At 44.7% G+C, this 24,566-nt stretch overlaps 1 protein-coding gene across 8 annotated transcripts in view; it reads right to left on the bottom strand.

The window, feature by feature from the left end:
* The window catches only part of PITPNM2 (phosphatidylinositol transfer protein membrane associated 2), a 137,506-nt gene that overhangs the window by 35,288 nt on the left and 77,652 nt on the right, over positions 1 to 24,566 (bottom strand). For all 8 annotated transcript variants that reach the window (XM_082324968.1, XM_082324974.1, XM_082324973.1 and 5 more), the window contains 5 exons: positions 15,123 to 15,337; positions 13,377 to 13,498; positions 11,444 to 11,677; positions 3,901 to 4,224; positions 798 to 893 (listed from right to left, as the gene is read on the bottom strand). In XM_082324968.1, the coding sequence (XP_082181094.1) occupies positions 798 to 893; positions 3,901 to 4,224; positions 11,444 to 11,677; positions 13,377 to 13,498; positions 15,123 to 15,337 (991 nt within the window). The remainder of the gene's footprint in view (positions 1 to 797; positions 894 to 3,900; positions 4,225 to 11,443; positions 11,678 to 13,376; positions 13,499 to 15,122; positions 15,338 to 24,566) is intronic.

Below are 24,566 nucleotides of genomic sequence, written 5' to 3'. Positions count from 1 at the left end.
ACGACTGCATTTCACAGAAAGGTCACCAACTTCATCAGCACACGTTGCGTATCTAACTTAGATTAGCACTACAAGCTGAGAGAAGAGTCCATCTGTTGTCAGTAGAGACGGAGCCCTTCAGGCTTAAATACGCATTAAGTACAATATACAAAATGAGTGCAGTGGAACAAAGCTTCTTCACACACACATGCACAGAAAAAAAAAAAAAAACAACACAGCTTTCTCCTAATACGGACAGTCAAAATTACTTTCAGAATTCCAGAATCAACACTGATTAATTTTGGCACCTGAAGAACCTTGTTGCATTCACTACTGTATTTCTTGGAATGGGAGAATAAGGAGTGAATAAAGGCAAACTTGGGTCTCTTCAGACCCAGACAGGACAATTAATCATACCTCCTACTGATTAAAAAATAAATTAGAAAAATAATCAGTCATACTGAATCAGAATTATTAGGACACACCCACAGTCCAGTTAGTATTGCTGAATTTTACCCACACTCAATTGCACCAAATAAAATACAGCTCCAAAGGCTAAGACTGTTCAAGCTCCCTTCAAACAGATCACATTGAATCCGAAATGTTGCTGCGTTAAACGTAAGAGTCTGCTGGGTGATGCTGGGGATGCTTGAAGAAGCTGCACTGATGCTGCATGTATCTCGGTTAGAAAGGAAAAGACTTCAAACAAAGCAAAAAAAGTCTCGCTTCCTTCCCCGCTCACCCCCCACCCTCATGCCTTCCGTTCTCTTACCCCACCAGGTCAGGAAACAAACGATGGTGATTTAGGCTCCACATACCATGTGCATCAAAGAATTCATCATCTGAGCTGTCGTCTGAGTCCCTGGCAATGCTCTGCATCCTCCACTCGGAGATACTATGGCGTGAGGGACTTGCTGGAAAAAACAAAAAAGCCTTATGCGATACGCTACATCGACAAGACGGAGAGTTCCCAACATGATCTTTGCTGGAGAAACAGTCGTGTGTTCTCTATGAAAATTCACTGCTGCAATATTAAAAACACAAAACCTCGATGATGCTGGTGTGATGTCAGTGTACTGCTTTACAGATCCTGTTTGTTTACTGTTGTTAGAACCTGCCAGCAAGATGCTACATTAAAGCAAGCTGTTTGTATCACTCTTATGCTATTTTGAATGGCAGCTATTTATAATTGTTAGTAGGACGTGCAAAATCAGCTGGGTTTTAAAGTTTGCAATTAGGAAGGAAGCAGGCTGATTGGAAGCTTTCTTCGTGCCTCTAATCAGCACACAAACCATGCCTCTGCTTCGCATAACTTTCGGGTGGGTAGCTAAGCAGAGCAGCCTGGATAGAAATAATCTGTTTTCTGGAAGGAAATTGCTTCCACACAAATTGGATTAGAGATCTATTTAAACTTTAAACTTGAATGATTTAAACAACATGCTATCCAACTACTTCGTAGGGAGCTGTCCGAGCGGCCGCCCTGACGGAGCAAGGAGAAAACCCAACGCTCCTCCTGGTTCCTCTTCGCCCTCCTGTTCTCACACCTACCCACTCCTTTTCATTTTCCCCTCCAGAGTTCCCTGTGCTAAATATAAACACAGTACAGCTTTTTTTTTTTCTTTTTTTTTCCCCCAATTTCAGATATAATTTAGCAATGATCCAGCCTGAACTCTTCCTGGCTGAACTGGCTACAGAACAGCCGCCTGCTGAAGGGAGCACCGTCCAGAGAACGACAAGAGAGAGGGTTTCTCCCCTCTTTCAGATAGTTCTTGCATGTCACACAGCGCACACAAAGCGCTGGCAGCAGCCACCTAACCTAACACTGCAAAAACCTGAGGAGACTGACAAATTCTCGTTTAGCATATACAAAGACGCTGAAAGGTTCTGGTTGCTGTGACAGCTGCACGAGCTGTTTCATGCTATTGTTGTAACGGTGTTAAATCTGTAAGTCAAATTCTTCTAATTTTGCTACCCGGTTGTCATATGGAAAGAGTATGGAGACCCTGTGCGGAGTCATCTAATTGCAGCTCAGCATTGGCTCAGCAGCCCCCAACCACCCCACCGCCCACCCCTTAGGGAGCCGCAAGCGAGGAGGTTGGCAGAGCAGAGCTAATTCACGCTGGAGTGACGTCAAGGCACTCGCATAATAGTTGCTAAAAATAGAGCATATAATAACATATGGGATGGCGACAAGGGTCCTGCTATCACCAGAGGTCTCGCTCAGATGGTATAGGAAGGACCGAGATCTTTTGGAGAAAAGGCGTTGCCTTTTTCAGCTGGAGGTAGCAGTAAGTCGAGACAGCCCTCTTTGCTTCCATATGTTAATATGCTGCCAGCATGTAGAAGGATTAAAATATCTGCATGACGTACTTCCCAGCACATCACAATTCATTTCTTTCATTACTTTTTCTTGTAAAAGCTGAGACATTCTGCAGTTTAAAAGAAATTCATGCTTTGCTACCAGTGAAAACCTTCAAGCGAAATCCGAAGAGGTCTGAAAACTACAGCTTCCAATGAACATGTCAGCAGCGGAAGAGGGGGTTCATAACAAAGAGCATAATGAGAGACGGGCACATCAACATAAAATCCTGGTGCAAGCAAAATAGCCAGCATTTTTATCTTTATACAATGATTTATGAAGCATCTGGTAGGTTCTTCCCTGGGGCTCACTCCAGTGAGTCATCACAAGGTAAAACTACTGCTCATCTCTCATTCACCCCGTGATGAAATGGTAAATAAAAATGGAGACTCAACTCACAACATTTAGTGCATATGAGAGATGGAGAAGCTTCACTCACCTAGATGTCCCCGTCCACCGTCACTGGAAGAAACGCTGCCTCTTGGGGTTTTCAGAGAAATCAAGATTTTTTTGCCCTCTTGCTGTGAGAGCTATTACCCTGCTATCAGCTGCGCTTGACTAAAAGGAGAGGGAATTGCTCAGGGTTCAAGCCTCCTGTCTGTAACTCGCTGGGGATTCGCCCCTTTGTACAGAACGGTCCGAAGAAGGGAAGAGTTTAGCACAGCAAAAAAAGGTGACTGCCTAGAGAGAGGTGAATGACAAAATTCAGGACTCAAAGCTGAGTCCTTACAGGGTATCCGTAGAGGGGGGGCTTTAACAGCAAAATCCTGAAAGCTTCCTGAATGGTGTTTAAAAGGGAATATAAACGCGATCCATGGTCCTACCTCATCCCAGGCCATGAGGTTTGGTCTCCGAACAGCTACTGCGCATCATCATCAGTGGAAGGCAGCAGCCCCCACCCACTTTTTTGGGGGTACCTGCCTTAATTCCCCCAGCAGCTAATGGGGGTGCTTCACCGTGTGAGCTAGACTGCAGCACCCACAGAGCCAAACGCCCGCTTCTGAAATGAATGGCACGTAGTAGCGTATAAGCCCGGCCAAGGAGCACAGGGTGCCGGCTGTAGCTGCCTCCTGGAAAACGAGAGGCACTTAACAGTGACCCACAGCCAGGCCGGTTCTGTGTCGCAGCAGACAAGCAGACATCCAGAAAGGGAACACTGCTGAAGGAGCAGGCCTTACAAAAGCCACCAGTGGCTCTTGGGCAACAAGGACTAACTCTCTCTTTGCCGCTGTTTGTCGTTTTCCGAGACCCAACGCTGCTAGTCAGCTGCTGCCTGCTCTTCTACTGTTTTTTCATAGTTCCTCTGCTTTTGAGATTGGCAAGAATTCTGCCACGTGCCACTGAGTCACAGCTATGGGATGACTAAAAACATTCCCAAACCCGAAACGTGTCACCTGAGAAGACAGCCTGCAACACCAGCAGAGAAGGCCTCTGAGTTAAAAGGACTCACAGGAGAAACATGCATTGTCCCAAAGGTACCAGCCACAAGGAGGCATGGCCCTGCCTCCCAAAAGCCCAACCTCCATGCAGTTCAGAAGAGCAAGTCAGCAGCAGCACCCTACCTCCTCTCTTCGAAGATCGTGAGGACTTGGAAGAAGTGGACCACTGCTTGGTGAGTGATCTCCCAGAGCCTGTTTCGCTGTTACCAGCGGCATCCTCTGTGTCAACAGGTGACGCTGTGTTGGCTTCAACATCCTTCTCACCAGGAGTGTCTTTGACACCGTGCTGCTCAGTATCATTTTCACTGCAGAACTGGGCCATCTTCTGAGCCAGCATCAACTGTGCCTCCTTCTCCAGCTGCCGGATATCCTCAATGGTGAGCCCATACCATTCGTCCTGCCAGCACCAAGCCTGCCGATGGGCACGGACCATGACCTTCCGCAAGCCTGCAAAGCCAAAACGCCTCTGTCACCAGTGCTACAAACTGCAGGAATCAATGCATTCCGTTCCCCAAAACCTCAAGGCACCATGGCAATGATATTACAGTGGCAACAAAACCACAATGCTATAAGCTGCAGTAAAGGACCTTCATATAGCCAGCGTCAGGATGGCAAATCGGTCACTTCGTGTACTTTATCTCCTCAATTCTTGCTAACCAACCATGCACCGAAAAACTAGCCAATCTTCTGCGACTGCTTTTTACTTGGGAAGGGATTTCCTAACTCTGGATGGAGGACTTTGTTCTGTGACTGCCTGCTCCACCAAGGAGGAGCCACGCACAGACCACAACTGCAACTCCCATGGAGTTCTGGGAAGTTGTAACATTTGGATCCGGCCCTCAAAATGAAGTATGTTCCCAGAAGAAAAAAAAAAAAGAGCGCCAACATCAACAACAAAAAACACTGATTTTTTTTTTTTTTTATCTAGGAGAGTTTCAGGTGGTTCCTTGATGAACACTACACAGCCCACCACAATTGTTACATGACGGAAGCACATCCCACATCAGTAGTGCTAAGACTAAAACTTCTCTTTTCCTTGGAAACTGGTTTCTGCCCCTGGTTTCTACGTATCAGCAAACCAAACATGAGCTTCTGAGATAATGGGATGGGAAGCAAAGTAAGGGAGGGAATAAAAATGCAGTATTTTGCAGATACCATCTGTCTTCTGCTGCATGAGAAAAATGAAGTGGGTAAAGCCAATTTAAAATATTTCAACGTATCACATATCTGAAAGGAAGAACTGTCTCAATATCAACACACAATGCTCCTGACCAGGCAACAGAAACTTTCCTCCAGGACTTAAACGTGTTGGCTAACATCATCACATCACCAAGACTTTTAAAACAGTACAGTCACTCAGGATTTTCAACCAATATTATTGCTTAAAAGCTGACGACAGGTCAAAGCTCCAAACTGCTATTTATTACTGATGGGAGCCCACAGCAGTACTGGTGTTTTTAAAAGCTTCTATAAATACTGACAAAGTAATCCTCAGGAGCCCTTCGGGGGGGATCAAGGAATATTGTCCCCCCTTTAATTACTGGGAAACTGAGGCAGAGATGGGTTGAAGGACATGCCAAAACCAGCAGTGGGATTTGTTGTCAGTGGGATTATGGATCCACAATCCTCCATTGCTAAGCCTGGAGCAGAAACATACTGTGCCAAAAAGCTGGCAGGCAGGGTAGCCATCTTCTCACTCTAATGAAGACCCTGGCCGAAGACCAAAGGCCACACCACCACGAGTGCTATTACAAGATAGAGAGCCGTCAACAGGCTACATTAAAATCATTTAGATTTTGGGAGCTGCAGATGGAGCTCTCTAAGCACCACCAAGAGGAAAGATGGCCCTCGTAAGCCACCCTCCATCTCCAGGAGCACGGCCAAAGCTGGATGGTCCCATTGCGTGCAAGGTTTCTAAGGTGTTTCCAGCAACATCTGCTTCACTGTTGTACAGAAAATCTTAGATCTCGCTACTGTCGCAGTTTCTGTGATGTTCAGCCTAAATATCCCTTTTGTTTTCAGCAATCACTTTTTTGTTGTTTTTTAAACATACAAAAAGCTTATTTTTTATGTTTATTTCCTTTCAGGTCTGGGCACTTTATTGTCTGCTCTGCTCTTTGGTTAGTTCTTAATGCCACCAGCCATCACAAGTCAACCTATCAGGAGGAGATAGCACTGAGATCAGCAGCTAATGCAATGGACCAGCTCAACCTGAACTTCATTTGCACAGGGAGATTAAATCTATCAATATTTTAGGCACTTCTCTGCCTGACTTTCAGAAGGGAGCTCCACGTAGCAGAGGCAAGTTTGAGCCAGCAGACTGTGACCTTCTGGGGGCAGAACGAGGGGCCTTGGCAACTTAATTCTGTTCAACCTTAGTCGAGATTCAGAGTTATTTTCCCTACCAGATTACTTTTTGCAGAACTACAGGAGAATGTTTTAGCCTCTTCACCTCCCGTTATGATTGACAATCAGCGGAGCTTGAAGGCGAAGATTAAACTCCCATCACATCCACCCTGAAAGCCAAGAAAACGTTTCCCTTGCTGTAATTCAGTCCCCAACACCACAACCATCCTTTGGACTTCCACATCCGCAGCGTCCACTTCTACCTTGCTTGAAACACCTTGAAAACAGTCTGTGATCAGACACAGAAGCGAACTGCCCCCTCGCTCTCATCCCAAGGCTTCCTCCGTTCCAGGGCTCAGCAGCCTCCGCTCATGCTCCTGGATCCAGCCTTGATGTATCAATGCACCAACTCCTCCGAAATTCTCTGTGTAAAGGCACAGATGACACTGACGGCGTATCTTTGTTTTAATGGACTAACATCATGGGAAACATGAAAACCACTTGGGGGTAAAAAAAAAGTCTCCTGAAGTTCCCCTCTGCCTTGTTTCACTTCATCTCTTAGATCATAAAAATCGCCTGTATTGCTTCCTCCCAACCCACAGACCTCCCCATCTGCACTGCTCACATCACTTTGATCAGACACCCCAAATCACCCTTCCTTAAAGCCTTGTTCTTTTGAAAATAGGATGGCATTACAGGGCTTCAGGGCTGTTGTGTCTCTATCACTCCAGATTAGTTATGAAGTCAAAAAGACTGAGATTATTTTCCTAGCCTCTGGCCTTCACCTGGGATATGTCAGCGATGCTGCATTTCTCAAACACAGGGAGAGAACCTGGAAGAGAATGAGGCTGTCCAGGTACAAAAGAAATTGAAAAAAGTCATGGCTTGCAGAAAAAATCTCCACTGCTAGGGATGCAAAACTTGAGCAGTCCCTCAGCGCAGAGCCGTGAGTATATCCCTGATTCAGCCGGCAGTGCCGAAGCCTTCCAGTAGGCAGCAGAGACGCAGAGGACACACCGAGTGCCCCCACCCAGCTACACGGATTCAAGATCCAGCTACAAACGACTGACTTCACCTGTCCAGACACTGCTTCCCTCCCTGTGCAATGGAAAAAATCAAGTTTTAAAGCTTTTTTTTCTTTTTAACCAAAACATTAGAGAAAAACAAGCTTTTTATTTGAAAAGTGAAAAGGAGGGGAGAGATCAGATGCAGGAAACAGAGTGTAATTGGGAAAAATCCTCTTTTTAACAGATCGCAGATGCCCATCAGGACAGTGCTGAAGGCATCTGTGGTCCAGTTCGCTTTCATTTTTCCCTCTGGCAGGAGGGGAGGTGCAAACATCTCCTGCTCAGCCCGAGAAGTCCCTGTCCCGCACTCAATCCCACACGCTCTGCTTTCAAGCCATGCCTCACGGCTGGCTGCAGCCCATTTGGCAGTCTGCCTTGCAAGCCTGTGGCGTGCTGCCCCCGGGCAGTGGGAGCTGGCTGGGGAGGACAGGTCGGGGACAGCATCCCACCGGTCACCTTATTCCAGGTCGGAGAGAATGCAACAAGCCCAGTGGAGGTGAGGCTCCGGGCAATGCAACGCTCCTCCATCCCCCCGCCACCACCTGCTGTGGGGTGCGCGCTCCCTTCTCACCCGCAGAGCAAACCAGCCCGGCTGTATGGAAGACGTGCAGGGTAGGGGATGGTCTCACAAAGAGGCGTCTGGTGTGGAGGGAGAACTGAGCGGCGCAGGAGAATCAGGGCGGATTTTAGAGTAGGTTTTCCCCCTCCACCCCAGTGTGCACCACGCTCATCTGAGCCTTCTTTCCCAGAACTGGAGGATAACCCCACAGTCTTGGCAGGCAAACCACACACTGAAGTCAATCAGAAATAATGGAAACAGGGCTTTTTTTATAAGGATACAGGTACCAGCTGATTTCAATAATATCAGTAGTTAACAAAACTATTATATCTCTAGAGTGCGCAATGCTTTGGTTTAAAAAAAACAAACCAAGGAAACCACACATGCACAAACGTACACATGCAGCTTGAGTTCAGAAGTACCCGTCATTGTTGCCTTGATTTAATTATAACGTTTCCTACTGAGTTGTGCAGAAAGATCATCTGTGGAGTCTAGCAGGGTGCAAACATTTAAATCGCTTGCTTTGCAGCTCACCACCTCAACAACTCAGAGACTGGTTGAATCCATGAGGTGCTGACTCTTGTAAATGATTTGCCTGCAGATTGTGGTGTTGAACTTAGTCTTACAAAAGGAAGCGTAAATGACCATGAGACAAGCCAAGACAGAAAGGATTCTTTAGCTGAATTTAAGAAGCTTTTGTCTATAGTTCTGGGTTTGTTTTTCAACATGAAGTAAAAATAATAAATGTAACAAAAACTCAATGCAAAAAAACCAAAACAAATCAAAAAACCCACCACCAAATCCTTCCCCAAACCCCCTCAACTATCCATATAAAGCAACTGCCCAGATACCCATCAGCTATGTACCCAGCAGTATGCCTGATTTTCCCTGTGCAACACTATTTCCTTGACAGTCACAACAGATCCCACGATCTTCTCAGTACCGTTCTGGTTGTCTGAATGTATCCAATCAAAGGCAACCTGCAGTTATATCTGCTTGCTTCCCTACCCTCCCTTGCTCAGACCACTCACAAAGAAAAGCCTGTGGTCACATCCACATCGTGCTAACTGCAACCTGCCCATCCTTGAAAAGACAAAACTCTACCCGCAGGCCCCAGCGGGCAGAGCCCTTCTGGATGAACTTTCTCATTTGAGTGCTTTAATGAAGCAAAAGTTCTGCAAAAGAGCTTTCTAAAACCACTTCCACTTCATCACCGTGCAACAATTTGGGTATACTTAGCCTAAGACGCAGTGGCTCAGACAAAGCTCCAGTTACTGGGATGGGAACACACTTTGCCATAGTATATAATCAATAACCCATACACAGTCGACACACTTGTTTAACAACAAAAGAATCATAGCCCACGTGCACCATTAGGAAGCCAGTGGGAGCAGAACATTATGCAGTGCCAGTCCAATTAAACTCAAATTCTATGGGAAAGGAGTAAAAAAAGCATACAAATATTACAGCCAAGTAGACTAATAGCCCACAATTTTAGTCTGTGTCTCAGGCTGTCAAAGCACTGAGTAACTGGCCAATTAGTCATCAGAAAAAATGGCTGTTGCACTCAGTAAGACTGAGAATGTTTCAACACCATCCCCCAGAGTTACTCCCTCTGCGCTCAGTAGCCTTTCTACATATCACAATCCATCCATCACTTAACTCGGACGTGTTCTTCTTTCAATCCACTCTCTAATTTTAGCTTGCACCACTAAGTACTGTTCCCCCCACCTCGGGCAGAGTTTGGATCCCACTTTTGGTTTCTGCCTCCGTTTTCTCGCTGGCTTGGCGACCCTGCACAGAGCACGCTAATTCCCAAGAAACAAATTTGCAGGAGCTGGGAACAGAGGAACCAGGAGAAAAATGCCAAGGAGGGGCTGGCCCACAAGAACACCTCCGGCACCCGAGAGCTTGGTCCACCATCGGCTGCCCAATGCACAAAGGTCTCCATCTGCTTTCGGTCACCAATTGAAACCCCAAAACTGGGATCAGCGTAAATGCCTGGTCAGTTATGTTGTAGCCCACATCTTTCCAGCTTAAACATCCTCATACCTTGCTATCTTTGGTACACGTGCTATGGCACTCTTCCCACTCACTAACGGCTTCCCCATGGCTATCCCATTGCAGGGGAAGGCTACACATCTTCTGTAGATACCCCAAGCTTTTGCTTTCCCTTTTCACTCACTCAACTTTGTCTTGCCTTAAAGACTTTTCTGATTTTATGCATCTTAACCACTTTGAAAAACAGTATTTGCCATCATTATAACAGAGTGGAAAGGCTTTTGAAAGGCAGACAATGAGCTGGCTCGGCTCTCCGCAAAGCCTCAATCAAGAGGAAAATGGCAGGCAATCTTTCATGAAATACAAAAGAAACATTTCTAAGGGACCACAGTTTAATCTATGCCAAACACCTCTGAACAACTGGAAGAGTCACATGCTTCTTTTTCATTTAACAGATACAATGGAGTTGTTATTCTGCCCCCATGTTTTGCAGCATACACTAAATTAACCCATGTCACCGAAATGCCAAGGGAGTTCATCGCAGAGAGCCACTTGTAATATAGTCAAAAACTTCCATCTGGGGTGAAGTAAAACCAAAGGAGCTTTAAGAAAGCAACTGTGACTATTCAGAGAGCAGTGCACGCTATTCTCCATTGCTCTATCAGCGTTTTCCACATTAGCTCTCAGGAGCATGGTATGACTGAAAAGAGCTATAAAACGACTTACTTATGCTAGCATCAGGCACTTCAAAGAAGTTTGCATATAGAGAGGACAGCTGTAGAGGTCATGTAGGAGGATTTACTGTGTAGAGAAAGCAGGTAGCATCCTTTACACACCCTTTCTTTGGCCTTTTCTTTGCCAGAAGACAGCCATAGCTCTGCACTTCTTTTGAGATGGGAATGCTTCTTTAAAACATTCTTTAAGTATTCCATCTGGCCATAGATCCCGTCTTTTGTGGCAAGGCTCAGAAACTGTATCAGTTGTGTTATAGATTTTCTGCAAAGAACAAATTACTGCCAGCACTGCTACCACCTGTACTGTCCTCCAGTTAGTTATTTCAGGGACACAAACAATACCTCCTTAAAAGCACTGACCTAAGAATGATGCGTCACTCAAAGCAGCACATTTACTCACAACTAAGAGCTGTCAGTGACCCACGGTGGGTTACAGCACAGTGAGGTGGGGAGCCCTGAACACCGCAGCCGGGAGGACAGAGGCGTATGACCACACGGAGACCCACCAGCCCTGCCACAAGGCCCGCAGAAACTAGGGACGCTCCAGGGAGTCGTTTTCTGGAACCACTTAGGACTCACAAAGTGAAGCTCATTTCTTTGAGCAACCCTTGAGGATTTTGTGCACAATAAAGAAAACGGGCAGATTTTGAAAATGATCTGGAAAAGTTAAACAGACAGATCCTTATGTTTAAAAAAAAAGACAACGCGATATCTTGCCTATACAGGACTTGAAACCCTTTCAGTGGCTACATGTGGTTTGGATTCATACATACCACGATTACAAGTGACAGAATAACATGATTTTTTCTGAACTGACCCAGGGCTCTGCAAAAAGAGTAATCAGATCTGAGAATCTCTTCACAGACATGTCTTGGGATATGATACATCGCCTTTGTGTTTCAATCCAGAAACAACATAAAGGAGCCGACAGTGAACTTTGCAAGACTATAAATGCTCACCAACATCATGGATAAACCGCTCGATTTTCGACTGCATCCCCCAGTATCTGAACTCGACTTTACACAGTTTATATGCACACATGATGGGGTATTTCCCAGGGCTGTTCTTGTACTCTTGAATCCAGTCTTCTGAGAGGGGGCCTCTTTTAGTCTTCACTGATTTATACAGCTTTGGATCCTCCTCAGCTTTGTATTCATGTGGAGGGATAGGATCTTTAACAATATCAATAGGATCTATAGAAAGAGAATAGAAACAGTTAAACATTTCCTTTTCCTGAACAATAGAAGAAAATACCATTTTCAGGAGTTATTTCTGTTTCAGCAAGTACCAGAAGCATTACAGCAATTTAGCTTCTTTTTAGTTACACTTAAACAACTGATATTTAAATTGTTTGTACATTGCTGCTGGGCAGTGATCAGCTGTACCAGAGGAACGACTATGCGCAGTTCCAGCAAACAGAGGCTTTGTTCCAAATAGATGTTTTTGCCCACAGCGACTGCAAATCCACAGCACTCAGCTCTGCTCACTCCATCTTTCCAGCTCCAAAAAGATCTTTTGCACATTCCATCTTTCAGCTTTTGTAATATCACTCACGGTGCTACAGCTCTGTCTCATCTGAGATGGTTAAATATACCTGCCCTTCCTTAGCACTATCATGGAAAAGGCACTACCCACTGAACGTCTGATCTTTGGAGTCCATCAAGTGAGGTTATGGCAACTCCGCACATGCTATCGTTACACCAGATGTACTATGGAAGGCAGAAAGTTTAACTTAAGTCCTAATTAACACTTCAACCACGGGGAAGTGGAAACTGCAATGGGAGCAGAGTGAATGAACATATTTTAAAGATCAGGAACCCCCACTCCAGACTTCAGGAGAAACATCTGAAGTTTGGATTGAAGGGCAGGATCGCACTTTCCAAGAAATGACAGCTCTTCTGACACTTCTCAGTAAGGCAGCATGACTCAAACCTGTTTGCTCAGTACTGAAAGCCCGATCAGATAGGCTTAGGAATGAGGACAGTCAAATTGAAGTTCAAGACAAAAGTTTAAATGAAGTAACGCTCAGGTAAAATTGCAGGGGGTTACTGGCATGTCCCGCACGTCACCAGTGCTCAAGGAGCCAGAGCAGCCACTAGATGTCCTTCCCCAGAGCTCCTGCTGCGGCCAGCGCAGCATGGGACTGCCAGAAGTCAGCCTGAGCTCAACACTTCTCCAGTCCCAGCAGCTTCAGAGCAAGGGATGCTTCAGTCCTGCGTGGCTGTAAGTGCCCGCGCTCCCTGCCACGCAGTTAGGTCTCCAGCAAACGCCATGGGCACGGACCACGATGGACAGCAAGGCAGAGGAATCGCTATGACACTTGCCATTCTCTGCCTTTTTATAAGATGTTCCCTTTCACCTTTTCTCGTTATCCTTACATATATAACGTTCATTAAGCCAGTCTCCCAAAGACAGCTGCGAAGCTGAAGTGTTAACCTGCACAAGAGCAAGACTAAGAGGAGGGGGAGCAAAACCAAAATACACCTTCATGTTTCAGAAATGCAGATAGGAATGATTTTCATATATGTGAAGGAGCTACACAATTATACAGCAATATTTTCCTCTTCTATGGTTACTTCTACTTACTACCCCCAAAATCATTAGACGTCTTACTCCCCTCAGGAGCTGCACAAATAAAGGAAAGCATCGGCTTCATTTTACAGACAGGGGATTCAAATTATTTCCATGTGATTTACATCAAGCCTAGACGAGAACTCAGGTGTCCTCACTCTGCTTGATGTAACCCTACCCAGCAGCCTGACAGCAACAGGGCTGCAGGTGTGTGTTCAGGGGGAGGATGGACAGGCAGATGGGACACACCAAGCAAAATCCTTTATGCAGGAAAAAAAAAAAGCAGAATAAAGGAAAAAGTAAAAGAAAAGGGCTATTCACCTAGAATCGTTTGTCTTTTTTCTGCAGGAGAAAGGTTGAACACGTTGGCATGCTCTCCTGAATCAGTTTTGTAGTATGTCTCAATATCAATAGAGAACTTCTCAACAAAAGGACACGTATACCTGAAAACGAGAACAATGCAGCTTAGAGTAAATCCCGCTCAGCGCGGCAAGCGAAGAAAATGCTTTCTTAAGATGTACAAAATCAGCCTCAAATCCAAGCCAGCCTTCACTCACGTTTTACTTCAGATGTGCTTAAAATACCAACTGTACAGGTTAAAGAGATTTTCTTTAATAACTTCTGAAGACAGGAGCTTGTCTCGGACACGCCGCTTCACTGGAATAGCTCTGGTTTAGTAAAACTCCACAGCAAAGAGGTGTGCTCCCCATGAGGTGTTACATGGATTACAGGTGAGAAGATACCAATGCACCCCATGCAATTACTGGAGATTGGGCACCCACATTGACCAAGAAACAACTTCCCAGCTGGCAACAAGCAAGCAGAAAGCCTGAGGGGACCACCAAGTCATCTCACTTTGCAGAGACACTGACAAAAACCTGCAACTTAATTTCACAATGTCTCCTCCAGCAGACGATTATCAGGACAGACTGTTTTTAAAGGAGCAGCTTTCAGCAAGGAGATAACTTTCAGGTCTGCTATGCTAACAAGTTATGTTCTCCTCGCAGGTATGACACAAGGACCCCCAGGAAATGCATCTCTGCCAGGAGAAAAGCAGAGCTCTTGCCTGGAATCTGTGGCAGAACAAAATACGGACTGATTCTGCGCAGGGCCAGGTTTCCTGGCCAACTTATTGACTCACGGGCAGTTGAAGAGAATAGATAAAAGGAGACTGGAAGTGGACTTTAATCACTTGAAAGTCAGACAGCTCCATTATATTTAGTCATGAGCAACTGCCCGTATGCAGACACTGAGTGCCCACCTTTCCCCAGACTAATGTTACTTGTAGGGAGCAGCAAAAACAGAACTATGAAACTTTTCTAGATTTTTGATAAAAATCAAAATATCCGTCAAAGCCTTTTTGTTATGAAAGATGACAGCAATATCAGACTTGTAAACTTGGAGAAGCACAAATGCTCTAAACCAGAGTAGCTGGCATACAGGCTATTTATTCCAGGGTATCTGAAGTCCTTCCAGACAAAATCAGCTGAAACAAGGAGGTCCCAGAGGGCTCCACAGAGCCTCTGGTGCTCTTCCCTTCTCAGGGTGAAAACCATAGGAAGTAGGTTTGTCATTTTCTAGCTAAATGACAGTAAGACAGTTCCCAGAAAAGAAGCACCAGATTTATTTATTTATTTATTAAGATTTTTCTTACCCCCCTAGAACAAATGAATCCTGTCTTACTTGACAGTGTTCAACATGACAACTGTCCCATCACTGTGTACATTTATAACTTCACTGAGCTAGCAGATATCTGCAACGTTAAGTAGAATATGCAGCGCAGGACACAAGACTAAATAAAAGCCATTCAAGACTTCCCATGCTTTGATGGACAAAACAGCTCACATTTTAGAGCAACCAGCCACAAATTCTCAAGTACGTATGCAGTCACCTCAGGCAACACTCGCACTCCTCAGATTAAGCACTGTGTAAGAATTTTAGGACTTGACCCCAGTTTCTCTGAAGGATATTACAGGATATGGAAGAGGTGCCACTGCCACACAGAGAGATCTCACATCCTCTCTCTAAAGTAGGGGAAACTGTTCTGGACATTTTGATAAGTTTTACCTTGTCCTTGTATAAGGATACGCATTCCACGATTCCTCTTCGACTCGCAGAGCTGCCTTGGGCAATATTGACCGAAACCAGCTGGGTATGTGCATACCAATGTGGTACACTTTGTGAGTATACTGCCCGTTGCCTCCCGGTCCATCCATGTATGGCCTGTTCTCCAGGATCTCGACTCCGCTGCCTTCCCCACATGTCTCTTCTCTGCTCTTTTTCTGAAAGGGAAAATATATCACGTAGTTAATCCTTCCAGTGCTTTGTACCTACCAAGGTCTCAAAGCACATGAACATTGGGGATGGTTTCTAGGACTCCTTTCGAGCAGCGCTTCGTACAGACAGCAGAATTGTAGCAGCACCCTGGCAGTAAGATTACCAAACTTAGAGACAGAAACAAAAAGTTTAGAGACTCATCCGGCCAACACAGGAATGGAGATCCGATTTATTAGGGATCCTGTAAAAATCTGGATTTGGACACTAAGAGGCAGTTTGAATGGAGACTGAATGACGCATCAATTCCTGCTCCTACAACAGGTTACACATCGCCCTTCCTGAGAGCGCGCCAAACCTTGGCTCCAGCTGTGAATCACCCAACAGCATAAAAAAATCTTTCGCCTCAGCAGATGACACGGCGAAGGGGAGTTTGTCCGACTTGGCACATTCTTGTGGTGTTGTATCAGCGTGAAGAATCATACACGCGCTCGGCGCAACATCGCGGTACTGAAGACTATTTTATGACCTAAAACCACAGGATTTGGGGGCTTGTTGCTTGTGGTCTGGCATGGCAGCAGCTCTCCAAGAACAGCTTGGAGACAATGCTCTGCTAATTAAGATATTTAGAAGAAACAACCCAAATTTGCCAGAATGCACACAGCACCCCCTGGCAGCCTCCATATTTTGTCTTATTTGTAGTATTCTCCCTCATTGAGAAACCTGGCAAAAATTCCTTCAGTAAAAAAAAAATACTAATTTCAGTGCTTCTAAAAATAGCTAGTGGCAAACCAAATATTTATTCATTTCTAACACATTTCAGCAGATTGAATGATGTATAACCTTCATCATTTCCAAACAACAGCTTCGTATTGCTAGTATTTTGAGTTTATTGTTTGTATTTGAGAGCACAGTACTTTGGAAATTAAGAAAAAAAATACGGAATTTTATATAAGAATCAACTGTGAAGTATAACACAACAACAACTTCTCATTTTTGGCATACAAACAATTCAAGGGATAACATGCTTTAACAGAAAATGATTAATAAGATGCAAGAGATCAGCTTCTCCTCTTTCGAGAACAGGATGATAAGCCAATACAGCTATTTAGAAGTAAACAGCCCTCTTTTTAAAGAACTCTCAAGCGATTTTAAATTTAAACAGCTGTAACTGACCAATCGAAATAACTGACAATCTAAACAGTCATTTTTCCCACCCCACAAACTGCAATAGTCCTGCAAAAGAAAAGCACTTCTTTGCAGTTTACTTCTAACATTCAGCTGGCAGTTCATTAAAACACATTTTCTTAAAGCAAATTGCTTTCTTTCAGTTCTTATATAAGCACTGACCAAGTCCTGTACAAATATTTATGACAATAACATTAAATAATCTTGATGACCCAAAAATCTGGTTAATTCAAAGGTCTCGGAAAAGGCAGTAACCCAGCAGGCATAGCGAATATGTCAGACAGAATAATAGCACAGCATCTGCTCTGTACAGTTGATACAAATTATGGAGATCTAGAGTTTTATTATACGGCAGAAGCACGTGGAAATCATAAGCAGAGGAAAGACGGGTTCTCTCTGTGCCAAGTTACCAAGTGTAGAATCGTACACCAGGTGGATTTAAAACTCTGTTCTAGATTGCACGCTTACCAGCAATCCCAGTCAAATTTGCAAGTCCTCATTTGGGACGAAAACACATGTAGGAGTTTTTAAATTTCAAAAGAAATCCACAGCACTGAGTGGACTCGGCACCTCCAAGGACTGTGCCAAGCTGGACCTACACAGAACTGAGTCCCCAGATTTACAAACGCTTGTATTGAATTAGAAAACCAAAACGCTGAAGATTTGTTTTGTTTTAATAGCCATGGTTAATACGAAAATGGATAAAATCGCCCTCTAGGCTTTCTTTCTCAGAATGCAGTTTCATACTCTTCCTTTCAGAGCTACATCTGAGATATGCCTTATGCTTTGCCTTCCTCTTAGAGCTCTCCACCTCTTGAAGCTCCTCAGAGGGCCACGCAAGGGGCCACCTGCTTCCATCACCCCAAGTTTGAAGGTTCAAGATCCTGTGCTGCCGATTCCGACTTCAGCTCCCGTCAAACAGATCAGCAGCAGCCAGGGAGCTCTCCTGCAACGTGTTTTGTTTTATCGAAGCCCCTGGCACCCCACCCTGCAGTACCACATCACCCTTGCTTAAACCAAAAAATCCTGGTTTCTTCTGTTGTGTTTCCTAATGGATTGAAGATGGATCAAAGCAGGAGGTTTCTCCCCAACTTGATCCATTTGAGAAGACTAAAGACAAGCATTCAAAGCAAAGCCAGGCTCTGATGGTCTCCTGAACTGTAACTTCTCCATGAGAAGAAGATTCAAGCTGCGGTGAACAGGGCACAGACACTTGCCTGTGCCCTCAGCCCCCAAACAAAACTGTTCTGATCCATGCCCTACCCGTCTTCGGGGATGAGACATCCTTAGTCTCTGCATAGGTTTCAGCTGAGGAATCTATCTTTTTTTATTTCAACACAAGAAGAAATGGTTTACATCTGAAGCAGTTCAGAAAAACAAACTCCAACTCCTTCCTAACTACAGGGCCTGATCCAGGCTCAGGAGGACCTCTGCTCAAACCCTTCTGGTTTGAAGCCCAGCAGCTGGGACAGCCCAGACACATACAGCTAACACTAACATTCTCCACTTTTCTTTCCCCCATTTAGCCAGTTTTGACAAAAATCTCTCCACATAAAGATGAGCTGCCTGGTTCTCATCCTACAGCCACAACCCTGGTGAACCTGCAATATCGGCCAATTTTTTCTTTACATGAATACTTCCATAAGCAGCCTTTCCACATGACCTGGTAATGCTAACACTCAGCTCCTCAGACGGCGCTGTCTGATCGCGGGAGACGTGGCGGGTGGCATGGTGTTATGGTCCCAACACTCTGAGAGGGAAGGAAGAAGGGAAAAACCCAAATTAACTGAGACTCTTTGCAGAAGTCAGTTTGCGACCCGCTTCTGATTTCTGGTTATTTTATTCACTTCTATGCACCTGCAAGAGACCACGAACCCTATTCTGAGAGCAGGGCATGCTTCCTCCGTCAGCCTTTCCTGACGACCAACTCCAGCCCACAGCCTTTTTCACCCGGTTGAAAGCCTTAAGCAAATTTTGGCCCTACACATTCCTCCCGCTTGTCACTTATCCACAGAAGATATGACAAGGGACAGCAAGAACATTTTCTGAGATGAATGTCAAATAAGAGCTGCACCTCTGCATGACAAAAAAAAAAAAAAAAAATCAGAGCTGCGAAGTTTATATCCCAAACTATCTTTTGAGCCAGGACTTTTGAGTCAGGCCAATTTATACTTAAAACACAACATAACTTACCACTGGGAAGGATAGTACGATCAAAGAAAAACTCCAGACAATAAACCCCCACAAAGCTGCTTCCCAGCCCTGCATGCTCTCATACTTACCAGTTAGCTTGCCGAGAAGGCAACAAGCCGCAGTGAGGTCAGGAAGGACCAAAAAAGTCAGGTTAGATGGTGAACAGTACAATTACTAACCAGTCACAAAGACAAAAAGAAGATACGTTTCTCAGACAATAAAAATGAAGACATCAGCCACACACACTTAAGAGACCAGGATGATACTCTGCGCGTAAGTGGTACTGTGAAAGTACGCCACTTATGGAAGTGAAGAGCAATTTGCTTTTCAACCATATAGCCTCTTCATGTCTATTGTGACTCAGCTACAGCATGGAGAGGGCTTGTTACAAGGAAGCGGTCTGTAAACAACAATTAAAAAATAACCATCGATTACAAAAGCATTTAGCTTCAAAAGTGTCTGGCAAGGCCCCTCCAAAGAATATCTGCCTGCTGGGAGTGGCAGATGTGCAGGCATTTTAGGGCCAGTCTTGAAGGTTTTGGCCTCAGACCCACGCCCCTGTGACGAACAGAGACTTCATTTAGCAGAGTACCTGTGTTATTACTACTTGGTACTAATGGACAACAGTATCTTCCCTCTATACAAATATCTGAGGAATGGTCCCCAACAAAATCAAAAAGTCACTAACAGCCCTTATATGCAAGTTACCTAAGCCGTAATCACGGTAAACCGTCTTATATTGTATTACAACAGGAAATCCAGTCATCCCTTTAGAAGTCCCTCTCTTCTGCTGATGACACTCCATGTTCTGCACAGCCCCACCAATAGCTTTCCAGGACAGATGGTGACACAGATCCCTTCTAGCTAAAGTAATAGCATTAAATTACTCATAACAGGGAACCCAGAGAAGCAGATGCACCATGATTAGCAAGAATGCCAGTTACTTAAAGGCTTCTATTAAAATAAATCTCTTGGCACAGCAGCATAGCATGGGACACAGCACATGACCTCACCATAACAATCATAGATGAATAATTCCCATGAATGTCATCTAAACACTGGGCTAGCCTAACCCCATTTATCATCTGCCCTTCACAACAGGAGACAAATGGCTGTAAACAAAGCCTTCCACTAGCAAAGACAGGTCGATCAGTTCTCAGATCTTTCATCCCCTTTCCCAGGCAGAAATGGGCCTCACCACCAGCTAACAACGTGGAGCACATCTTGCAAAGCCTTAGTCCAGCAAACTTGTCCTGGCACAGCTGAGTGGGACCAGGTGACTAAATGCAACTCGTACGTTTTTCTAGTGGGGTACAGCTCACTAAAGGAATGATGGTTGACAGCAACAGAAACCCCCACAACTTGAGGAGTCTTACTACAGCTGCAGGAACAGCAGTCACAGAACAAGAATGCGTAATGCTGGATGAAAGAGCTACGATATGCCTTATCGTATCAGCTGGAGAAATACAGAAGTCAGGCTGTGGAAATTAAACTTGCCTTGTAGAGTTTTGCTTTTGGTGAATTAGAAGAAAAACCAGCCCCACCAACCAATGCAGTATTGCTCAGAAGAACACTAAGAAGAATATTATCCTAAACCAACAGAGTCCTTCTCCTTGTGTTTCAGCCCCGGAGTAAAGCACAGCCTGCACACGGGCTGAGGTCCATACACGGAGAATCTCTGCAAAGCCTACAGCAGCACTGCGAAAGGCTCAGCGGTTTAGTTTCTCCTGAATTTTTTTTATTGTAACTTACTACTTCGAGCAGTGCAATAGTACTGCAGAGAACAGTAAAGACAGGGTAGGTTGCATGGTGATAACAGGCGATCCAGGCATTGTTCTAGCTTTTAAAAATAGATTATAGCTATAATCTTACCTTGTTTACCACTGATTATTGTTTACAGTACAACCCCTCAATCTAAATAAGTTAGATAGTGATTACAAAAGGTTGACATGCTTTAGCTTCACGATGAAGTTTCTTGGTGCATTACAGCAATGTATTTACACAGTACCAGCAGCCTGCTTCGATGACCCATGAGAGTTTTGATTTGAGATTATTCAAATTACAAAGACTGACAGCACTATGCTTGGTAGACCTATTGTCCATCAATGATGAGACACAAATCATTGTCTGGAAACAATAACCAGAAGATTTTTTTTGTTTTTTTCCTCTAGCTCCTGTTTGGCAACAGGGTATTTTGATAGTCCAGACAAATTCTTCTGGGAGAATCCATTAAAATAACACTGAAGTCTTGGCGGTTTTTTTATCCCATTTAGACACAGATATGGATACAAGAAGTTTACAGCTGGTTGATGGTTTCAGTTAACAATGACAGCAAACAAAGGCATCTATGTAACCACTGAACAAGAACACGACAGCAAATATCCCCAGAGGATCCTGCTAACATACTTGCTCATACTGTTGTGGCAAGGGAGGCTGAGAAAACATTCTCTATGGCCAATTACTATTTTTTTATTGCTTTGGATGCTAAGGCTACCACAAACGCCAATTAAGTCCCCAGAAACAGACCTGTCCTTTGGGAACCAGAGAAAGCCTAAATTGCCTCTCGCAATCCACCAGACAACAAAATGCCTGAAGCTGCTTAGGATGGATGACTCCTGCCATCATCGGATAGCTTTTAAGACCTGGTTTCACTAATCAGACCTATTTTTTAAATTTTTTATCTGTTCAGTTTTAGAAAGGAAGTACAAACGTTCCTAAGATGTAAAGGGTTGAGTAACAAAATTTAGGCTAGGAGAGGAATCTCTTCCATATGTTAAAGGAAAAATATTCCCAGCTATCTCCAGTTGGGCATCGTTTAGGCTGACGGAGATTTCACTCTTCTAATTGATTTTCTAAAGCATTGCCTTCTTCCCATCACCAACTGCCTTCAGCTCCAGGCAGCTGTCCACCAGCCATCATCATCTCCTACCCACAGGCGGCAAGAGCAGAAGCTCCATGTATGAAGAAGGTACCAGTTAGACTGTGACTGGCGCGTTGCACGGGATGGGCTTTGACAGAAATGCGGGGAGAGGTTATAAGCAAAGCAGCCTGTTAGTCTCAGCTTTGTATCTGGGCTTATTGTGGTGATACTAGCATTCAAACACTACAAATAAACCAGCATGACAACAGATGCCCAGTTTCAGCCATAGCTGCTGCAAGCCAGAATTAAACAGCACCTAAAACCAGAAAGCCAATGGTAGAAATACTGGAAAATACCAAGAGGTCCTGAAAATAATGCATGGTTTATTCTTAACACATTTTCCCAGCACAGGATTTCTGGACATGGATAACACGCACAGTGACAACGTGCATGCACATGGGTGTATCCGTTCTATCTTCAGCTGTCTCTTGCTGCGGTATGACTCAGCTCTGTGTTCTGTTAACCCCTCCTTTCTGAGCATTTGAACTGACATCTAATTCATTACGAGCAATCTGCTTTCACCACCGACAACCTTCTGCCTGCTGATACAGATATTTGATAGACCAGGCACCGTTCATGGTCAGTATTTACTGCAGGTAATCAAAACTCAGGTCTTCGACTATGAAAACAAAATGTTGGTTTACCCTAAAAGTACAGTAGAGTCATACCTTCCAAACTGGTTTTTGGTTTTTTCTTTTCAAAATGTGTATGTCAAAGAGCTGAAACACTCAATTAAAATGGTATCACCATAATCAGGTGAGCAAAAAGCTTTTTTCAGTGTGAAAGAAGGCAGCAGAGGAGATGGTACTATTCCACCGTTACAGAAGCCACGGAGAACTTCTGATCAGATCAAAACCAACATAATTTTATCAGTGCATAACATGTTCTAAGAGCAAACAGGAAGTTACATGAATTAAATTAAACATAAAAATCACCCTTACTGTTATTAATGCAGTAGTGCTGAAGTAGAACAGCACACACAACTTCTTGCTGTCAAAGGCTTTTGTGCCGCAGTTAGAATAGCTGAGTCCTCTCGCATTAAAGATGATGGAACCAACAAGAGAGCACCATTTTGAAGATGGAGAAAGTAACCTGAAGACACAGAGCTGCTGGCAGGGCTACGTCTAGATCTTTCGAGCCCCATTTCAACATCCTAACCATGATGCGGCAGTCTTCTTCATCGGGCTTGAGCGGGTACCTTTACCGAAATACAGCAAAACAGCTCTCAAACAGGGAAGACAGGGAAGCTCCTCTACTCCTGTTTTGCAGGAGTTGAGTGTTGTCTTACTGGTTATATTGGCAAAACAATATTAAAAGTAGGCAGGAGCTAGGAACCCTGTTACCCCAAAGATGGGTTTTAACAGTACTTTTGAGCCTGCACTTCGTAAGGTACAGATCAGAAACAACCCACGTCAAGTCGGACTGACAGTCCTTCAACAACAAAACTGCTGGAGGACAGTAGGGGACTTGTGAGTTTTGTTCTTGTTACTTGTACTTGTAAGGCAAGGCTTACTGTATCTCATCGCGCGCAGTTAAGTTGGCACTACCTTAGCGGAAAACCAAGTCCAACTGCAATGGGACTGCCCATTCTCTCCAGCAACACTATTCATGCCCTTTCAGAAGTTGTGGACACCACAGGACCATGTTTTTGCTTACACCATGTGCACCGTATTATGAATGCAGGCAACTTGAACCTGCAACATCTGTTTCCATGGCAATGGGACTGCATCAGCAATCCACTGGGTTTAGTTTAGGCCATCTTCACTCAGGCTTCAGCACTGCACACGAATCATTGCTGTTAACAGCAAACCAAGTGACGTCACTAGTAACCATGGTGCCCACAGCCGAGGTTTCCGTGTGCCCTTTGCGCTCTAACATCCATCCTTCACGCATGACAATCATTTTAATCCAATTAGGGCTGTTAAAAAAAAATAATACATGAAGGGCCAGTGTCAATACTTATCTAGCAAAGCAAGGTTAGTTTGAGTCAACAAGATAACGATCAGAACATGAAGCTTTACAATAGCACTTTGACTCCGAGCCTCATTGTACTGCACACATAGGAATGAGCTGAAACCCTGGGGAGGGGGGAAAGAAATCTGTTCCTCATCAATGGCTTTATTAATAAAGGCAAAAGAGCAGCTGTTCTAAACATCCTCCTCCTAGGTTTGATCAGTGCCTGGGCAATACACGGCGCTTCATTCCATCTAGGCAACACCCCTTCCCCCAAACACCGGCGCTTCTCCAGCTGAACGTAAAACCTGGTCTTAAGTGTTCCTACCATCCAGTTGGAAACAAACAAAAGGAGTCCTAAAATGGGAAAGAGAGTGTCGTAAAGTGTGTATGTAGGGAAATCAGAAGACTCTCCATCCTGGCAGAAACCTAGCCATAATGCCACGAAAAGACTGCCACTTTCCAGGCTGCCGGATCAGATGGCCAAAGAGGACAGCTCTATCGCTATGGAGACATTTCACAGAGAGCCAAGACTTTGCTGACCATGAGCACAGTCTCCTCCAGATCCACTCACTTTACAGATCAATGAACCACCTTCACATCCCTGCCCACCACTGGGTTCGGAAGTGACGCATCCTCCTGGCGGATCAGAAATCCCAGGACTCGGTCTCAGCAGGAGCGGGGCTGTCCTACACACTTTGTGGCTCGGGGGTTATGCTCAGAGCTATCGGGACAGCCAAGTACCTTTTGCCCTTCCCCCTCACGATAGTCTGGTTTCACCGAGGATATCCAAACACAGCTTATTAGGCAGAAGATTTTGATAGTAACCATAAAGTGGTTAGCATCTGTCTTCCCAACCTAGCGCTGCATAGCTGCCATTTCCAGGAGGGCTCCCCTTTGGGTCCTTCCCAGCTCTGCAGGGAGCTGCCGTCTGATCACCTCCCTGCCTGCAGCAGGGATATTATGGGGCTCTTCCCTCAAGT

This window comes from Platalea leucorodia (genome assembly GCF_965183815.1).
Source record: "Platalea leucorodia genome assembly, chromosome: 12".
Classification (NCBI taxonomy): domain Eukaryota; kingdom Metazoa; phylum Chordata; class Aves; order Pelecaniformes; family Threskiornithidae; genus Platalea; species Platalea leucorodia.
This window is presented reverse-complemented; position numbering and strand designations above follow the sequence as displayed.